This window comes from Macrobrachium nipponense, chromosome 13 (genome assembly GCF_015104395.2).
Source record: "Macrobrachium nipponense isolate FS-2020 chromosome 13, ASM1510439v2, whole genome shotgun sequence".
NCBI lineage: Eukaryota > Metazoa > Arthropoda > Malacostraca > Decapoda > Palaemonidae > Macrobrachium > Macrobrachium nipponense.
In genome coordinates this window covers 48,231,692-48,251,691 of record NC_087206.1, presented here as the reverse complement: position 1 = coordinate 48,251,691, position 20,000 = coordinate 48,231,692, and the positions used below count along the sequence as shown (strand labels likewise).

General features: G+C 38.4%; 1 protein-coding gene across 4 annotated transcripts in view; it reads left to right on the top strand.

Moving 5' to 3' along the window:
* The window catches only part of LOC135225785 (carbohydrate sulfotransferase 4-like), a 169,787-nt gene that overhangs the window by 127,973 nt on the left and 21,814 nt on the right, over positions 1 to 20,000 (top strand). For all 4 annotated transcript variants that reach the window (XM_064265263.1, XM_064265259.1, XM_064265262.1 and 1 more), the window contains one exon: positions 19,756 to 19,844. In XM_064265263.1, coding sequence (XP_064121333.1) covers positions 19,756 to 19,844 — 89 coding nt within the window. The remainder of the gene's footprint in view (positions 1 to 19,755; positions 19,845 to 20,000) is intronic.

Sequence of the window (20,000 nt, the reverse complement as noted above, 5' to 3'; positions counted from 1 at the left end):
ATATATATATATATATATATATTATATTATATATAATATATTATTATATATATCTATATATATATATATATATATATATATATGATATATATATATATATATATATATATATCATACTTACTAAAAGGACCTCATTGAGAGTGGATGGTATCTAGTGGTGAAATTTAGTATCCACGGATACTTGACAATGACTTAGTCATAGAAACTTTGTCATTTTTCTTAATGAATTTCCCTGTTAGATACCATCATCCACTTTCAATGAAGTCACATTACTAATTGTATTAATGCACAGAAAAATTATGTGAATGTCATTGTTTATAATATATATATATATATATAATTATATATATATATATATATATATATTATATAAAATTGTATATGTAGTGTTGTGTGTGTGTGTGTGTGGAGGGTTTTGCACTCTTTTGGGGAACAATAGACAATAGTAAATCGATTTTCAAGGGAAGAAAGAGAGGTAAAATAAGGAGAATGTAGTACAAAAGTATGAAGAGAGGGAGGACCTGCTCTGTGTTATGTGAAATTCTCCAAATGGCCTGGGACACGGAGTTAGCAGGCTCATAACCGGTGCTGATATTGTCAAAGGAAGCAGAAAGAATAAAACTTTACTTATTAAGGGTTTGCATGTGTGTGTGGATTTGAGGTAGAAGAGAAGATATGTGTGATCATTGGTTTGCTTGAGAGAAAGCAGGGGCTTTTCAGACTTAGCGTGTGCAGGAATGGAAGGATGGAGCGTGATTGTGTCTTAAGGTTGCTGAAAGATGTAGAGCTGGGGGAAAATAGCGCTTGTAGGGCCAGGAAGACAGTTAAAAGTTGAAAGAGTTCAAATGTCATGGTTCGAGATTTGTATGGGTAGGACTGAGGGTGGCAGGAGGAATAGTTGTATTGCTGAGTGTATGTGGGCCAGGATTGGAAAAATAGATTAGAATGGAACGTTTTTGGGAATCTGAATCTGCACTTGGCTTTCTTAGGTAAATGGGAAAAGAGGGTTGGGAACTTGATTTCAATCCAAAGGTTTATGGGTGAGAAAGAGGTGGCTTTATTTGGAGCATAGGGTGTCTGGAACAAGTGAGAACAGTATTTTGTTGAAAAGTATTTTAATCGGGACTTAAATGTTAGAAATCCATGGTTCCCAACAATTAAGCAAAAGTTTGTAGTTTGTGTTATTATAAAGAAATGGAGAAGCAAGCAAGCCTGTACACATTTCAAATCATGGTTTGGTTTACCCTGGATAGGTTTCTTTATTTTGGTACCCCAAACAATTTGTCAAAATACAAAAACTGTAGCTATGCTGTACATTTTGATTTCTAAAATCAATTTCACCATTGCCGAACACTACTGAGAAGATAGATCATACCCATCTACAAATTAAGTAAGTATATACAAAAAATAATTTACGAAAATATTTACAAAAAATACAAAATACGCTATATACACAAAAATTGAGGGAATCCTTCCTAAAACTACTATTTATAAAATGTGACTGCCAGAAAAGGTGTCGGACTCTCAGAGGTCAAAATCTGAAAAGAGAAAAAAATGGTAAGTTTTTTGTGGCCAAAAAAAGTCTAAATTTCACAATTTTTTCAGTACCTAAATGAAATAGGAAGTGGCTAATTTTTTTTTTTTTTTTTGTTTTTTTTTTTTTTTTTTTTTTTTTTTTTTTTTTTTTTTTTTTGTAGAATAAACTAATATTATCCTAGAACAGAATCATGTAAAAAGATCTGCACTAAGATGTAATTTACTGTATTATCAGAAATTTTATTCTCTGTCTCTGTCTCAAACAATAATTTACGAAAATATTTTTAAAAAATACAAAATACGCTATATACACAAACTTTAGGAAATCCTTCCTAAAACTACTTTTTCCTAAAACTACTATTTACAATATGTAACTGCCTGAAGAGGTCAAAATCAGAAAAGAGAAAAAAAAGGGTAAGTTTTTTTGGCCGAAAAAATTGACAAAATTTCACGAATTTTTATGGTACCTAAATGAAATAGGAAGTGGCAAATTTTTTTATAGAATAAATTCACATTATCCCAGAATGGAATTATGTAAAAAGATCTGCACTGAGATGTAATTTACTGTCATATCAGAAATGTTATTCTCTCTCTCTCTCTCCTCTTCCCCCCCCCAGTGTGTCGATGATTTATTGACATAAGCTGATGTAATCTGTCACCAGAAAAGGCACAGACCCACTACTCCCCCCCTCCCCCCCTCCCCCCCCCTCCCCCCCACCCCCTCTCTCTTACCCTCCCCCCCACCCCCCCCCCCCCCCCCCCCCCATGTCTCGAAATAATTTCAAAGTCATCTCCGTTGCTTCCAACCCTTGAACTTTTTACCATAGAGGTGTCAGCAACCTCTAAATTATTAACAACATCACTTTCTAAGTCCATTAGAAGTAAGTTGATGACATCCATGCCCAGAGAATACTGCCTGCTGGCCATTGTTGAAGAGAAATGCCAAAAAAAAAAAAACAAAAAAAAAAGCAAAAACTGAGAAATTGGCATTTGAATGAAATTGGACTAATGGCAATATAAGGTATCTCAGCCACAACCAATGGCATGCATGATGTATACACACCATCTACCTACAGTTTCCAACAATACAAAACTATATAAGTGTCAACAGTGTTAGACAGGAAATGAATACTTGATAACTTTGCCTTTCTATCCCACACATGTTCAAAACAAACAATTACTCAGAAAAGGGGGAAGGACAAAAACAAGGTTCTGACATGATTGTAGTGTGTGTTCTGCTGGCCTCTTGTGGGTCGATCACACCCAGATTCAAGATGGACAATGATTTATGAGGAAAAAACGTGTTTTTTTAAACACTCCTCGGGTCGTGCACGACCCATTGCACCTATTCAGGGCAGGTAAATTCAAAGTTATCACAGATAGAAAATGGGGAGAGAGCATGGTAAATAAGGCTGTTAATATAATTAAGACTGATTTAATTGGATAAAAAGGAAGTACAAGAATATTTCAAGATAAAATAAATGAAACAGGGATTTGGGCTGGAGACACGTGAAAGTTATAGATAAGAAGTGTGTAAAACTGCTTGATTTGGTCCAAGTAAAGATAAATATATCTTATTTTACTAGACCACCGAGCTGATCAACAGCCCTCCTAGGGCTGACCCAAAGGATTAGATATTTTTACATGGCTAGGAACCACCTGCTTACTTAGCAACGGGACATACAGCTTATTGTGGGATCCGAACTACAGCGATAAATTAATTTCTATCACCAGAAATAAATTCCTCTGATTCTCGGTTTGCAGAGCATGGAATTAAACCCGGACCCTGAGATCAGTAGTCTAGCATGTAACCGACTCGTCCAATGAGGAACGAATTTGGTCCAAGGGTCATTAGGAATGGGTAATAAAATTAGAAGTTGGTGGGATGAGGAAATGGGGGGTTAAGCGAAGCAAAATGAAGGGATTGAAGACCAATTAGAGAACGGAGGAGAATAATTGCTAAGAACCAGATACACAGAAAAAATGGCAAGCAATGAAAATAGAAAGTGATAAAACACACTTTTAAGAGTTTTCTTTTACACAGAAAAGTAAATACAAAGGAAGAGATTAATTAACTAATAGATTTCAAAATAGAAAATGATGCAGAGGCAGTCCTGGGTCAATGAGCAAGACTAAAAAGTTTATGAAAGCTGAGGATAACATAGACAAAGTAAGTAGTTAGTCAAAACTTGATGATTTTTGGGGAGGCAACTGCTGAAGGCATAGGAATGATAATTAATAGATTAAAAAATAGAAACATAACGGAAGGTGAAAGGGATTATGAGTTGTGATTATGTGGTATATATTATTAATTGGCTATGGTAAGTTGAATGGCTGATAGTGTTGGAGAGGTATGTTTGGGTGGAAAAATGTACCAGGAGAATAAGTGGCAGAAATGTTCATTATATAAAGGATTTTGGGAGAATTTAGGGCCATATTGTTAGTTGAGCTATGAATGTATATGGAATGACATTTAGTGAGAAAGTAGGACAGATGACAGAAAGATATTTACATATAGGAAGTGGCTAATGATGTGGGCCGGGAAAACCCTTGTCTGCCTAGCAATTTTTGTGAATGTTATTGGCTCAAAAGCAGTGACGTCATATGCATATTTTTTGTTTTATTTTTGTGAGTGGCTGATTGCAATACATCATAAAAGTTTTTATGTTTTGGATCTTCACAAATGTTAATGGCTCCTAACCAACAATTCCATACTGCATCATTTTGTTTATTGCCCTGGGCAGCAGATGGAGAAACATTACAATTATGTCAGAAAAGTTTCATTTTCTTGATGGCTGCCTATGAAGATACCAACACAATAACTCCAAGGTGCACTCTGCTGCTTTGTTTAGTTACACGTCATTTCTCTGTAATTGCTTGCTAAACAGTTGTTGTGTAGTACCTTGTGTTGCAATGCATTCTGCAGATTTTGTGGCTTCTGTGGGTGTCTCTATTAGGGCTGTTGCCTTGTATAATAAGGCACCCTATGAGGTAATGTTAGACTTGCGATAATCTTACGCTAAGTCGGTTGGTATTGCACTTCCATATTCATTGGAGTGTCTTGGGGTTTGTAGATCACTTATGAAGTCGGTATTATCTTCTTTGGTTATGGCGACGATGTGTTAAACTCATGATGATTGGGCAATGATGTGAGGTTCTTGTAGAAAACACGAAGTATAAAAATACTTATATTCTCTGATATTACATAGTGAAGATCAAGTAGGATTGTACAGGTCTTCCAATGACGATAGCTTGATCGCTTCTGCCAATGATGATGGCTAATTCTATTCTGTTCTCTTCTGCATGATAAAGCTTAGGTAAAGAGAGACAGGTCTGCCAATGATGATGGCTAACTCTATTCTGTTCCCACTACCATCTTGGTTACAAGTCATAAAGGAGCAGACAGTAGCTCGAACATATGAACATACATACAAAATGAGACACACTACAGATCACGTAGGCCATTTGAATTATACGTCGCGGTAGTTGTCTCAAGCAGGGAGCTTGGACTAATGTTTCAAAACAAATGAATGACTACAGGTGACGGCATGTTATCTTAGCCTACTTTTATTGTATACGTCATCTTTAGCGTCTGTAGTCTGATCACATTCCTGCAAGCAATCTGGTTGACCTCTTTAGTTTTAGTCTTTTATATATATGGACTAACATTCCATATTTTTATTATGTAAACACTTACATAAAAAGCTCGGTCAGCTACCAAAACCAACTACCGAATATTACTCAACTTGACCTGCATTTGACTTATAGGAATGTGATACAGACACTTTGTATATATATATATATATATATATATATATATATATATATATATATATATATATATATATATATTTCATGGTGTACACAAATACAGATTCAAGTAATAAAATATAAAACAATGATATTGGTAAATAAAAGTGATCACGTGATATATACTGATACAGTTTTTCACTTCATCTCATTAAGATACATATGCTACAGAATATACTAATGTACTCTGATAAACATGATAAAAAAATCATATTTTAACTAATAAAAAATTTCATATATGAATTGATAAAATTATTAATGTTTATGCTGATTGATTCGTTGATTTTTATGCTAACTGTTATATGTCTGCAGTTATTGGTAAGATAAAAGGTAACTGATTGATTATAGGCTACCTGATTTGGTTATACATATGCATATGGATTCATATAATTATGATTAATATATGTGCACTTTAAATAGATTCCTATTGCGTACACGCAAAGATATATTTCGATTCTGTTATTTATGATCATTTATATAATAGATTCCTATTGCGTACACGCAAAGATATATTTTGACTCTGTTATTTATGATCATTTATATATAGGATACATGATACTTTATATATATAGGATACATGACCGAGGTTATACTACTACATATTTAACTAGCGTTCGAACAACTTTTCGTCCATTACACAGTTCCAGACAACCACCTATAGCCAAATGAAGTGGCCAATTTCAAATGGTTAAAACAAGGGGAAAATTGCCTGGCGGGGTCCAACGTTCTATTTCGGCCTCATACTTGTTCTCTGCATCCTAAGCCACACGATTACATTCGCGATGAATAAAATCACCCCAGCACGAGTCCTTCGCCAGCAAAGTAGAGTTGAATATCCTTCTGGTCGTAATTGTCGGAAGTATGTCCCTTTTGTAGTCGATTTCCGACAGCCGCCGGAGCGTTCCGCATTAAAATGAGATTAACGACGGGATACGGGTGTCAGTCGAAGAAGTCCATGATGGTGCTTATTCCTTTCACATTGTAGGCGGTTGTTACTCGACTGCCGTCGTCCGCAGCGACGAACGATTTTTTGAAGTTGCGAAGTGAAACTCGCGTACTGCAGGATACTGTAACCAGGTTCTATTAATCAGCCTGCAAGTGAAATTATACTTGTCACAAGGGCAAAGTAAATTCAGAACATCAAATACGGGAGGGAGGAAGCCATTTAAAACCAGACTTAACCCACATGAATTCGCTGATATTTTATGGAATTCAAAAGAGTCAGCTGTACAAGCTTTTTTATCCATGGCATTAACAATGAGTGAACCTATCCAGGTCTATGATGACTAAAAATATCCATAATTATAAAAAATAAACAGATATCAATACGAATCCCAAAGAAAATTCGATATTACTGGTAGTAAGTTACTAGACAAAGAAGTGGAAAACGGAGCTATTTGTAAGATTGCCAGGCAACATAAGAGTCAAAGAGAATATTAATCATGATTCTGTATTTCTCTATGCTAACTGAAATTAAGCTGTGATAAAATCTGATCCTATGTGCCCCTAACAAAAGTTTCATATTCAATTTTCTTGCGCGCATCCTCTGAGGTTAATTTTTAAACTTTATTAATAGGCAGGCGATGCAACGAAAGAACCCACAATGTAACTAATTTCTATATAAACTTTGGGTTTTCCAAGAAAATGTGACTTATTCCCATGAATGTGATTTACTTGAATTGTCATAGGCTAATGTTGCAAGTAAATTTTTCATATCCATGACTTGATACTTCTAAATGTTCGTTTACCAATGTCATAAGCTGATTTATTGATTCTAATTGTCTATGAGGTTCAGAAAAAATTTGTTCATTTTGATGTTATAGAAATTGTTTGCTTATTTTGTTTATTCATTTTCAAATGGATAAGAATAGGTTATGGCTATGTATGTCATCATGACCTATGAACCACATGTGAAGTTCATGAGCTAAGCATTCCTTTCTCCAGTCAACCTGCTTTGCAAGCGCGAGACGACACACACAGATGAAGCCTATGCAAGCAGATTATTGAGTTAAAAGGAACAATGATGAATCGGCAATGATGATGTCATCACTTGGCAGGAGATTGCTCTCAGCCAGCTAAAGTTACGTTACTTGCTGTAATAAATACGACTTTAGTATAAATTGGGTATTTTTTTGTTTTTAATACTTCACCCACACGAGAAGAATGTCTGGAAAAAAAACAGTACCAAAATTGAACAATATATTAGTTTCATGTTGGAAATCTGCATGATTGTAAATTAATGTAATTATGTTAAATTAGATATTCTTTATTCAAACTAATGAAAAAAGGTTTCCATACAAATTCTATATATATTATTTGCCCTGTAAGATCCATATAGGATTATTCCATAGATATACATTTTCACTTCTAGACTTCCTGACTTTAAAAATCTATTTTATTTTATTTTTATTTTATTTATTTATTTATTTATTATTTTTTTTTTTTCATTGACTACGAATATAAATCACCGGACAGACAATATGTCAGTAGTTTTGATATGTGTTTGAACTTTTAGCTTATTTTTGTCATTACTAAAGCGTTTTTTAGTTTTTAGAGTTCAAATCTTTACGCATATAATATTTTGGATATTTAATTAACCTATGGTTACGTTTTGCTTATTGATTTTATCGTGATTCCTTTTTTGTTATAATTTGTAACCCTTGCGACTTCTTACGGAGTGTATTATATCGACTCCACTTGTATCCATATTTATTCTATTTTATTTTTTATTTTGTTCATGCCACTTACCTGACAGATATATATATAGCTGTATTTTCTGACGTCCGACAGAAATTTCAAAACTCGCGGCACACGCAGTGGGCGGCCAGGTGGTAGTACCCATTCCCGCCGCGTGGGAGGCGGATATCAGGAACCATTCCTATTTTCTATTCATATTTTTTTCTGTCGCCGGTCGGTAAAACATCTGTTTACAGACCTCTGCTCAGGATTTTTTGGAAATTGACTCGCTTTTAAGTATCTGATTGATTTTTTTTGGTATTTGGAATTGGATTGTTGAATTGGCATGCGCGATAGTGGACCGTTTTTTGATTTTGGATTGACTTTTCTCTATAAGATGTCTGGATCAAGTGTTGTGAGTTTCAGAGTGTGTGTGAGGGCTGATTGTAAGGTGAGGCTACACCGAAAGCATCGGTAGACCCCCCACACGTATAGTATGAAGTTGTAGGGGGCTTAATTGTTTGATTGATCATCGGTGCAATGAATGTGAGAAATTGACTGATGATGAATGGAGAGTATATGAGTCCTAACGCCTTAAATTGGAGCGCGATAGGATCAGGAGGTCTTCCTCAAGGAGTGGTTCTTCCAAAGGTAAGACTAACATCTCTCCTGCACTAACACCTGTAGTGTTTACAACCCCTAAACCTGTGTTGCCTTCGGGCTCTGATTCTGTGTCGGGAGAAGCGAATGCTCTCTCTATGATTTTGGAGTCTCTTCGCACTCTGGAGACCAAAGTGAAAGCCTTAGAAACTGGCTCGGTGCAAGTGTGTGATCGTGCCCCCCGTGTTGTGGAGGGGGCGTCAGATCGGCCCATAATGCCTCTAGGGCCTAGACCTCTATCAGACTCCCAAGACCCAGGGAGGAGGTATGTCGAAAGCCGCAAGAGGGTTACGGGGGTCTTCCACCGATCTGGCGTCCCTTCGGCAGACCCTGTAGCAAAGACCCAGGCTGCCAAGGACCGTGCACGAGCGCGCGTCCTAAAAGAGTGCTTCTCGTCCTCCGAAGCGTCCTCCCCGCGCAAGGGGTGGAGCGCTCGGAGAGACTCTCGTCCGTTAAAAAGGACGTTTCTTGCGGAGGACGCTTCACGTCCTCTTTCGCCCGCTTTCGTCGGAAGACGCTTATGATGTCTTTCCGCCTCAGAAAGAGAGGTAGGATCTCCTCCGATGAGGACGCTAGGTTGCGTGCACAGGCGCGTATACCTGAGAAACAGGTAGCTGTACCTGTGAGAAGGAAGGAGGCGTCCCCTCGCCCCTCGTCTTCTCACAGGATCAGTCCTGCTTCCTCTGCTCATTCTTCCCCGACGAAGAACATTCTTTTGTCCCTTCAGGACCAGCTATCCTCGCTTATGGCTCAGAGGACTCGCCCAGCAGCAGTCGAGCCTAAGCGGAGGAAGGACCTTAGACTGCCTGTCAAGAGGACTAAGCAGTCTCCTTCGCCTTCTCCTACGTCTCGTTTCGCCGATCGCTTCTCCTTCGGCGATTCGCCGATCTCGTCCGTCCGCTAGAAGGACGTTACGTCAGGACGCTTTTGAGGAGGACGCTCTGTACGAGGACGTTCGGCAGGACGTTCGGCAGACGTTCGGCAAGGTACTCGTCAGGACGCTTGTCAAGACGCTCGTCAGGACGCTTGGCAGGACGCTAAGCAGACGTTCGTCCAGGAACGCTTGGCAGGACGCTAGGCAAGACGTTCGTCAGGACGCTCGCCAGGACGCTAGACAGGACGCTCGGCAGGACGCTCGGCAGACGCTCACCAGACGCTAGACAGGACGCTTGGCAGGGAAGGCTCGCCAGGACGTTTCAGACCTCCTTTCAAGACGTTTTTTTTTGGGGATTCTGATCAAGAAGTCTTACCCCCCATACGCTGGTTTACGTGCACAGGCACGTAATCCAGCCTCGAAGAAATGTAAGGACGCTTCTCGAGCAGGAAAAAGGTGAGACTGCTGCGGAAGGCGCTGAGGACGCTCGTCCTCCTCAGGACGCTCTACCTTCAACGAGCAGTAAGCGTCATAAAGAAGACAGCCGTAATAAGGCTGCATCTTCCAAGGATAGGGGTCCTTTGATAAAGCCAAGACCCGCCATTAGGACGCCTTCTCCTGACAGACGGTCTCCTCTTCCGTTCAGAGAAGAAGGAGAGCTAAGTAGTTTCGGCTGAATCGGCTGAAGAGGAACCTGCTACAAGCCCCTTCCTATCTCGGACTATAAAGTCCTCGTACGACTCTTGCGTTCTTCGTTTGAAGACAAATTTCAGCCCGCAGCTCCCAAGTCTCCTCCTTCGCATTTTTCTTCATCTAAAACTGGGAAAACCCCACCCCGGAGTTTGTAGAGATGAAAACTTCTCTATCAACAAACGTGCTTTTAAAAAGCTCCAGGATTGGATGATATGAAGGAGAGACCAAGGTAAGACGACCTTCGCCTTGCCTCCAACTAGACTTAGTGGAAAAGGGGGCATTTGGTATAGAACCAAAGATGAAGTGGGAGTTCGTATCCCTTCTTCGGCTCAGGGAGATTTCTCCAGCCTTGTGGATTTGCAGAGGAGGTCGCTTTTACCCTCTGCCAAGGTAACTTGGACCGCGTCGGAGACTGACCATCATTTGAAGGGTCTGCTCAGGACGCTGGAAGTCTTCAACTTCCACCTTGACTGGTGTTTGGGAGTTCTGGATATGCAAGCGAGAAGCCCAGAATCTCTTAGTCTGGGGAGCTGTCCAGCGTGTTAGCATGTATGGACAAAGCCGTCAGGGATGGTTCGGAGGACTCGTATCTCACTTTGGAACAGCTTTATTAAAAAAAGAGAGCTTTGCTGTGCAACTTCACAGCTCGTTCGGTGACGCCAGCTCAGAAAGCGGATTTGTTGTTTTTCGCCTCTTTCGACCATCTCTTCCCCGGATTTACTTTGGTAAAGGACCGTGACGAAACAGCTTACAAGAGAAGGCTACTCAGGACCTTTTGGCCCAGTCTACAAGACAGTCAGCCGTACCTTCAACCTCTTCGGCTGCAGTTTCGTCCGCCGAAGAAAGTAAAGCCCTTTCGTGGGGGGGACTTCCCCCCTCGAGCAGCGCATCCTCGAGGGAGAGGGTTTTCACGAGGAAGAGCTTCCTTTAAGCCAAAGCCTTCCAAGTGAAAAGCATGTCCTTCAGACACCAGTCGGAGCCAGACTGAAGTATTTTGCGGGAGCGTGGAGAGAGAGAGACACGGACTCTTGGTCCCTCAAGATCGTGGAGCAGGGGTACAAGATCCCCTTTTTAGATCTTCCTCCTCTTTCTACGACTCCCAGAGACCTTTCTCCATCCTACCAAGGAGAAAAAGAAGAAAGTCTTGTTCGATCTCCTTCAGCAGATGATCGACAAAAGAGCGGTGGAACAAGTCGCGGACCTGGGTCTCCAGGTTTTTACAACAGAATCTTCCTAGTACCAAAGCAGTCGTCAGGTTGGCGTCCAGTTCTAGATGTAAGCAGGCTCAATCTTTTCGTGGAAAAGATCAAATTCACGATGGAGACGCCTCATTCTGTTCTGGGAGCGTTGAGACCGGGCGACTGGATGGTATCCTTAGACTTGCAGGACGCGTACTTTCACATCCCGATCCACCCTCTTTCAAGAAAGTATCTAAGATTTGTCTTGAACAACAAAGTATGGCAGTTCAGAGCTATGTGCTTCGGACTGACCACGGCTCCGATGGTGTTCCACAGTGGTGATGAAGAACGTAGCGAGGTGGCTACACTCTTCGGGAATAAGAGTTTCCCTATACCTCGACGACTGCTGATCAGAGCGTCGTCGAGAGAGTGTCTGAAGGACTTGCAGTTCACTTTAGCCTTAGCGAAGTCCCTGGGACTTCTGGTCAACCTCGAAAAGTCGCATCTGACCCCAACACAGTCCATCGTGTATCTGGGGATTCAGATGGATTCAGTGGCTTTTCGAGCGTTTCCGTCCCAGGAACGTCAGCGGCTAGGCTTAGAAAAGATCTCAGCCTTTCTAAGGAAAGAGACTTGCTCGGCGAGGGAATGGATGAGTCTGCTGGGGACCATTTCCTCGCTGGAAAGGTTTGTTTCCTTGGGAAGACTGCACATCAGGCCTCTCCATTCTTCTTGGCAGACGAGTGGAAGGCCAAAGACGATCTCAATGCAGTATGAGAATATCGATTCCAATCAAGAACCACCTAAGATGGTGGTTGGACCCTCAGAAGCTTCAAGAGGGCGTGTCCCTAAGTCTTTTGAGCCCCGACCTAGTGTTGTTTTTCCACAGACGCTTCCATCACAGGATGGGGAGCAACACTAGGGGTGAAGGAAGTGTCAGGCTCCTGGAGAGGGGAACAGGTAGCCTGGCATATAAATGTCAAAGAACTGGCAGCAGTATTTCTGTCCCTGCAGTTCTTCGAAAAGAGTTTGGAAAACAAGATTGTTCAGATAACCTCGGACAATACCACAGCACTCGCTTATTTAAAAAACCAGGAGGAACACACTCCAGAACGTTGTACTCCCTAGCGAGAGAGATTCTGCTGTGGGCAAAAAGAAAAAAGGTGACTATCCTGACGAGATTCATTGCAGAGTGCAAAACGTCAGGGCAGACCTTCTCAGTCGTCGGGACCAAGTCCTTCCGACGGAATGGACCTTGCACGAGGACGTTTGTTGAGACTTATTCGCAACGTCAAGGAACAAGAGACTTCCTCTTTACTGCTCCCCGGTCCTGGATCCAGAAGCAATCGCGGTAGACGCTTTTGCTTTGGAATTGGACGGGCCTAGACTTATACGCCTTCCCACCATTCAAGATTCTGGGGGAAGTCATGAGGAAGTTTGCGGCCTCGAAGGGACAAGGTTTAACCCTGATCGCTCCGATGTGGCCAGCGAGAGAATGGTGCACAGAGGTCATGTCTTTCCTTGTAGACTTTCCAGGACATTGCCCTGGAGGAAAGATCTACTCAAACAGCCTCACTTCGAAAGGTTTCACCAAAAACCTCTCCGCTCTGAGTCTGACTGCGTTCAGACTATCGAAAAGTTGGCCAGAGCGAGAGGTTTTTCGAAAGCAGCTGCGAGAGCAATCGCACATGCGAGACGTGCTTCCACAAGAGCTGTTTACCAGTCGAAGTGGGCTTCCTTCAGGGCATGGTGTAAAAAGGAGGGAGTTTCCTCTTCCTCGACCTCTGTGAACCAGATAGCTGATTTTCTGCTATTTCTCAGAAATGTGCAGAAATTAGCGGTCCCTACCATCAAGGGATATAAAAGCATGTTGTCAGCGGTTTTTTAGGCACAGAGGCCTAGACCTGTCTGACAACAAGGATATTCATGACCTTTTGAAGTCTTTCGAGACCTCGAACGGTTCCTCAAATGAGAAAAAAAACCTCCATCATGGAATCTGGATGTAGTCCTGAAATTCCTTATGTTCGAGCACTTTCGAACCGCTTCAGACAGCGTCTCTTCGAAACCTGACAAGGAAGGCTCTTTTCCTAACTTCTCTTGCACGGCTAAGAGAGTTAGTGAAATTCAAGCGTTTAGCAAGTTATGGGATTCAAAGGGACAATGCTGTCTGCTCGTTGAACCCATCTTTCTTGGCGAAGAATGAAAATCCTTCGAACCCTTGCCGAAGACTTTCGAGATCAAGGGTATGTCAAGTCTGGTGGGCCAAGAACCAGAGAGAGTCCTGTACCCGGTCAGGGCTCTCAAGTTCTACGTGCATAGAACTAAAGAGGTAAGAGGTCCCTCAGGTAACCTCTGGTGCTCTGTGAAGAGGCCAGAGTTACCTTTATCGAAGAATGCTGTGGCTTTCTTTCTAAGGGACACCATTCGGGAGGCTCATTCATCTTTCCAGAAAGACTGATTTGAGCCTCTTCCGAGTAAAAGCGCACGAAGTACGAGCCGTCGCTACCTCTCTTGCCTTCCAAAAGAACATGTCAATCAAGGACATCCTTGATTGCACCTTTTGGAGGAGTAACTCCGTCTTCGCCTCACATTACCTAAGGGATGTGAGAACGATCTATGACGATTGTAATCACTGGGCCATACGTTTTCTGCGGACACAGTATTGGGGTCCGGAAGTAGCTCTTTTCCCCCTATTTCCTTAGTTGTTTTTTAGGTTTTTAAGTTAGGTTGTTGTGTTTTTAGGTTGTGGTGGAGTCTTATGTGAAGATCTCCCATCCTTTAGTTAGTTTTAAAGGGGTTTGTGTGTATAGTTGGTCAGGTGGTGGTCAGTTGCTTCGTTGCCCTCATTTGTATGGCCTCGATGATCTTGTCACGCTGAGGTCTCGCACCCGTTGACAGATCATCCAGAGCGCACCAGCACTACAGGTCTCCACCTGGCTGGCAACTCTGTGATTAAGCAAAAGCAGCCTTACGTGACAGTAATCACATAGTCTACTTTGCAAACAGGTAAGGAACCAAGATGTATATCATCTACTTAATTTAAGTTTCCCAAAAAATCCTATTCTGTCTCTTCCCACCATCCGAAGGTGGGATTCAGCTATATATATATCTGTCAGGTAAGTGGCATGAACAAAATGTTATTGTTATTATACAATTAAGTTTGTTCATACTTACCTGGCAGATATATATAATTAAAGTGCCCACCCTCCTCCCCTCAGGAGACAGAGGCATTAATAAAAATATGAATAGAAAATGGGAATGGTTCCTGATATCCGCCTCCCAGCGGCGGGAATGGGTACTAACCAACCTGGCCGCCCACTGCTGTGCCGCGAGTTTTTGAAATTTCTGTCGAACGTCAGAAAATACAGCTATATATATATCTGCCAGGTAAGTATGAACAAACTTAATTGTATAATAACAATAACATGTTTATTTATTTATATATATATTTTTTTCATATATATTTGATAAATTAATTGGTTGGAACTTGATATGTAAAAGTGTTTCTAGCGGCGTACCGTATAAGGCTACTAGCGGTATCAATTCTATAGATACAATATATGAATGATAAAGGTATTTAAAACCGCGAGAACCGCTATAATCCAGTTTGGATCCAATATCACGAGTTATAGCTCGTAAGACATTGACACTTTCTTATTTATCTCTTATTCTACCAAACCGATTGACGCTGGGTGATAAAATATAGTACTGGTGCTGCTGTTGCCTTGTATCTTATATATGACCCAACTGATCCCTTAAAGGAGCCAGAAAGGTTCTGACTTTGGAGAAGAAGCTCGAAATCATTGAGAGTGTTAATACCAGATGGTTCATGATGTGTATCATGGGCAGTAAGACATAGAACGGTCTACCTTCCATGACATCAAGACTGCGAAGGGCAAGACAAAGAAGTAATTGACCAATCTGAGAAGACTTCCAACAATGGGTCCCACAAGGTCATGGCCAAGCCCCACCACATGGAAATTAGCCATTCAACCTTGATCTGATTTTGTCAGCAGAGGTCAATCATGGTGCATGTGTGAGTTGCTAAGTTGAACGTTGCTGCCATGAAGTTTGCAGGACTACATGGTTTTGTAGACTTTACGACATCCAAAGGTTGGCTGTTTTGGTTCAAATATCGACAAGGGCAAAGCTTTGGAAGCTTCTAAGGAGTGAATAGCGAATTTTTGGCAGACATTGAAAGACTTAATAAAAAAGGTAGGCTTTGTTTTGAGTTAGATCAACGCTGATGAAGCTGGTCTGTTATATTGTTCCATGCACACTAACAACTTGGCTAATGAGAAAGAAAAGAATTTACTGCAAAAGCTTTCCAAACAAGGACTCAGGATGTACAGTTGGTGCCTTAACCCACATGGTCATAAACTGTACGTCGCGAGATCTTTTGCTCTGTGATTCGAGCCATGAGACGACGAACTTCTTATCGTACTACAAAAAACAGAAGTTTGGTCTGTCTGTCTGTTGTCTGTAAGCACTTTTCACCTGTGCGGAATCCCACCTAAGTGCTTAACAGCTGATGGACCAATTTATTATTATTAGGGGTTAAAGAGGGGTAAAGGAGAGAGGGTCTTTCCCTGCTCAGTGACATCCGGGAAAACTACTGCTCAGTTGTCAGTTTACAGTAAACACTGAATTTTGAATTCTTACGTTCTGACAAGTAGGGCAGGTACAACAACAAAGGAAATATCAAGAAAAGGAATTAAAAGTTCGAGCGTTATCTCTGCAAAAGAAACATAAAACAAAAACACCGGTGTTAGATAACTGTTACTTTAAGTTAAGAACAGTCAAATCATTTGGGGCCTCACCTCCCGGCTACCGGACCCCACTAACTAGTCAGCTAAAAAATTACCCTTCATGTAACATAAATGAATATATAAATTTTTCCAAGGTAGAGCCAATTGGATATTAAACGTCATTTGCACCTTAATGCATACATATATTTGCTACAAATGTCCTTTAATATCCAATTCGCTCTACCTCGGAATTAATATATTAGTTAAATATATGTTAACCGAAGGGGAATTTTTTGGTTGATAGTAATTTCGTTCTCCCGAGAATTCGAACCAGCGGACATAGAGAGGAGAAATCAGGACTGCAGTGACCTTGTTGGTCGAGCAGATAATGTCAATGCAGTCCTGATTTCCCTTCTGTTTGTCCACTGGTTCGAACCCACGGGAGGACGAAATTATTATCACCTAAAAAATTCTCTTTCGGTTAACATATATTAAAGGACATTTGTAGCTTAATGCATGTATATGATTCACGGAGATGTGATAAGAATTTATATATATATATATATATATATATATATATATAATATATATATATATATATATATATATATAATTTTTCTCTCTCTATATTTTGGTGTTTTTATGGGCTCCTTTTATTAGATATGTTTATATATAGTATATATACAAATATATATATATATATATATATATATATATATATATATATATATATATATATATATATATATATATATATATATATATATATATTTTTTTTTTTTTTTATATATATATACAAATATATATATATATATATATATATATATATATATATATTCATATATATATATATATATAATATATATATATATATATATATATATATATATATATATATATATATATATATATATATATACATATATGTATTCATACACACACACACACACACACACATATATATATATATATATAATCTATATATATATATTATATATATATATATATAAATATATATATATATATATATATATATATATATATATATATATATATACAATATATATATAGTCAATATCACAGAATTATTTCGTTTTTTGGAAAATTTTAGTCATAATCTATGCCCTGACGACATCAGTATTTGTAAAGGAATTTTGTATGGTGCTATGGCCAAGTGTTCTCTCGCAAGTGTACCTGTAAGATTTCACCAGGCTAATAAAAACCTTAAAAAAGACGAAACAGTGCAAGTAACAAAGGCAAATAAGTCTAATGAGGTGTAATAATGAATAAAAGTGACTATGTAAATAAAATAATGTCATTAATAAAGGACAGTGAAACTTCCACGAAACTGAGGTCTGATCCTACACAGACAGTGAACTCTCATTTTAATAAAACAAATTAAATGCATTCTAATGGGCTTTGACCATTTAATTAAACAGTTTGCACCTCAATACTCCTCCCTACCTTATTTATATGGTATAGTTTATACACAAAATCAATATCCCTATCAGACCGATCATTAGTTCATCAGGCTCAGTTACGTATTGTAAAAATTCTTACACCTTTGGTAGGAAACATTTCTAACACGAATATTAAAAACAACGTTGACTTTATAAACAAATTCAATAGTTCAAATTTGAATTTGATTTTAATATGGTTAGTTTTGATGTCTCTTTATTTACAAAAGTGTCTGTAGATGATTTACTTGAATGTTTGGAGGATAGATTAGAACGTCATGATATTCCCTTAACTGTAGCAAACCTCATTAGTCTCTTAAGGGTATGTATCATGGATAGTAAATTTTGTTTTAATGGTGAAATTTTAGTACAAAAGTTTGGCATGGCTATGGGTAATCTCTCATCTCCTGTTCTCAGCAATCAGCAATATTTACATGGAATTTTATTTAAACAAAACTCTTACTAAGAATTTTGCCCCAAAAAGCTTATGTATGTGGATGATATTTTCTGTCTTTGGCCAGTTCACAAAAATCTCCAGGAATTTCTGATTAAGTTCAATAATTTAGTCCCTTCTATAAAATTTACTGTAGAGGAAGAAAGAATTTGTAATTTGAATTTTCTTGATGTAACAGTCACTCACCATCAAAATGTTAAATTCTCTGTTTTTTCTGGGATGTTCCTAAGGGATTTACGTATCTGTAGCCTGTAGTTTATTGACGCTGAGATTAAAACTATTTATGATATTGCCATGAAACTTAAATAACCAAGGACTTTTGTAGATGTACCATGGAAAAGAGCTATAAAAACATTTTATTTAACTAATGGCAAACTTGAATTTGGTAAACATACTATTCTCAAATTACCATATGATGAAAGGTTTTTAGAAATTCCTAGAATTTTAAAGCTTTTCAACATAAATGTTGTTTTCAGTAGTATTAATGTTTAGAGTTTAGTAATAAAAATTCTACTATGGTGTTTCTGGCTGCAAATATGAAATTAATTTGGAAAAAGTGTGATAAAATATATTACGGACAAACTGGAAAATCACTTTCACAACGAATCAAACCGCACCAATAGTCAGTGAGAACTGCTTAATTAAATATCGAATGCATTCTTCGTACATATGAGAGATTTAGATCATCCTATTAGCTGGAGTCTGGCAAGATCCTTAATGGCGTGTAGCGACACAGTTAAAATTAATATCATTGTACCTTGTTTCATCACAAATAATGGAAATGTTCTAAATTCAAGTCTTGGTTTGTTTAAACTCGATGCCTTCATAATTAAAAAAAGTTGCAATAAATATAAGCAACAAAATTAATATATTCAGTTGTATAAATGTTTTTGGACTTCCGTTTCTCTTATGGTTAAGTCTGTTTTAGTTTATGACCGTGTAATCTCCGATTATCCAGGATTATCTCTCTGATTTTTACCTTTTTGACAATTAACCAACTGGTATTCTTGATCATTTTGTTCGCCTTGTAACTTTCTTTTCAACTGTATCCCATTTCTTCCTCGACAATTTCTTACTAAAGGACGAAAGCGCTCGACTACGAATTTCTGCCTATTATTATAGCTGTTGTATTCGCTTGTATATATATATATATGTATATATATATATATATATATATATGTATATGTATATATGTATATGTATATGTATATGTAATATGTATATGTAGATGTATATGTATATGTATATGTATATGATATGTATATGTATATGTATATGTATAGTATATGTATTGATATGTATATGTATATATATATATATATATATATATATATCTCTAAGTAACTTTTTTATCTTTTCAAATATTTAGCCCCTAATATCATTTAATATCAGACCCAGGAAATAACTTACAATGTTGGAGAATTATAATTGAGAAGCACATCTATCAACTTAGGATTTGATACAGGACCTTTGGTTTACATGAAGTGATAGACAATCTACTTTTACCATTCAGCTGTCAAGAGATATAAGAAAAATATGTACATATATGTTAACGCACGCACACATATACATATATATATATATATATATATATATATATATATATATATATATATATATATATAATATAAAAGCATGATCGAATTTTTACATTTTTTTTCCTTTCCAGGAAATTGGAAGACTTAGTCTTGGAAAAAGGAGGGCGACCTGTCCGCAGTCTAGTTGTAACGTCCTGGAGATCTGGATCTACTTTCATTGGTTAGAAATACGTGTATTTGCTTCAGAATTATGTTTATAAACATATATACATACCATATATAAAATTTACAGTTAGTGTCAGTTGGTTGCTGTTTTTTATTTTATTTTCCATTTTTATTCTTTGCTCCATTCCATCTAAGAAGACGTCCAAAGACA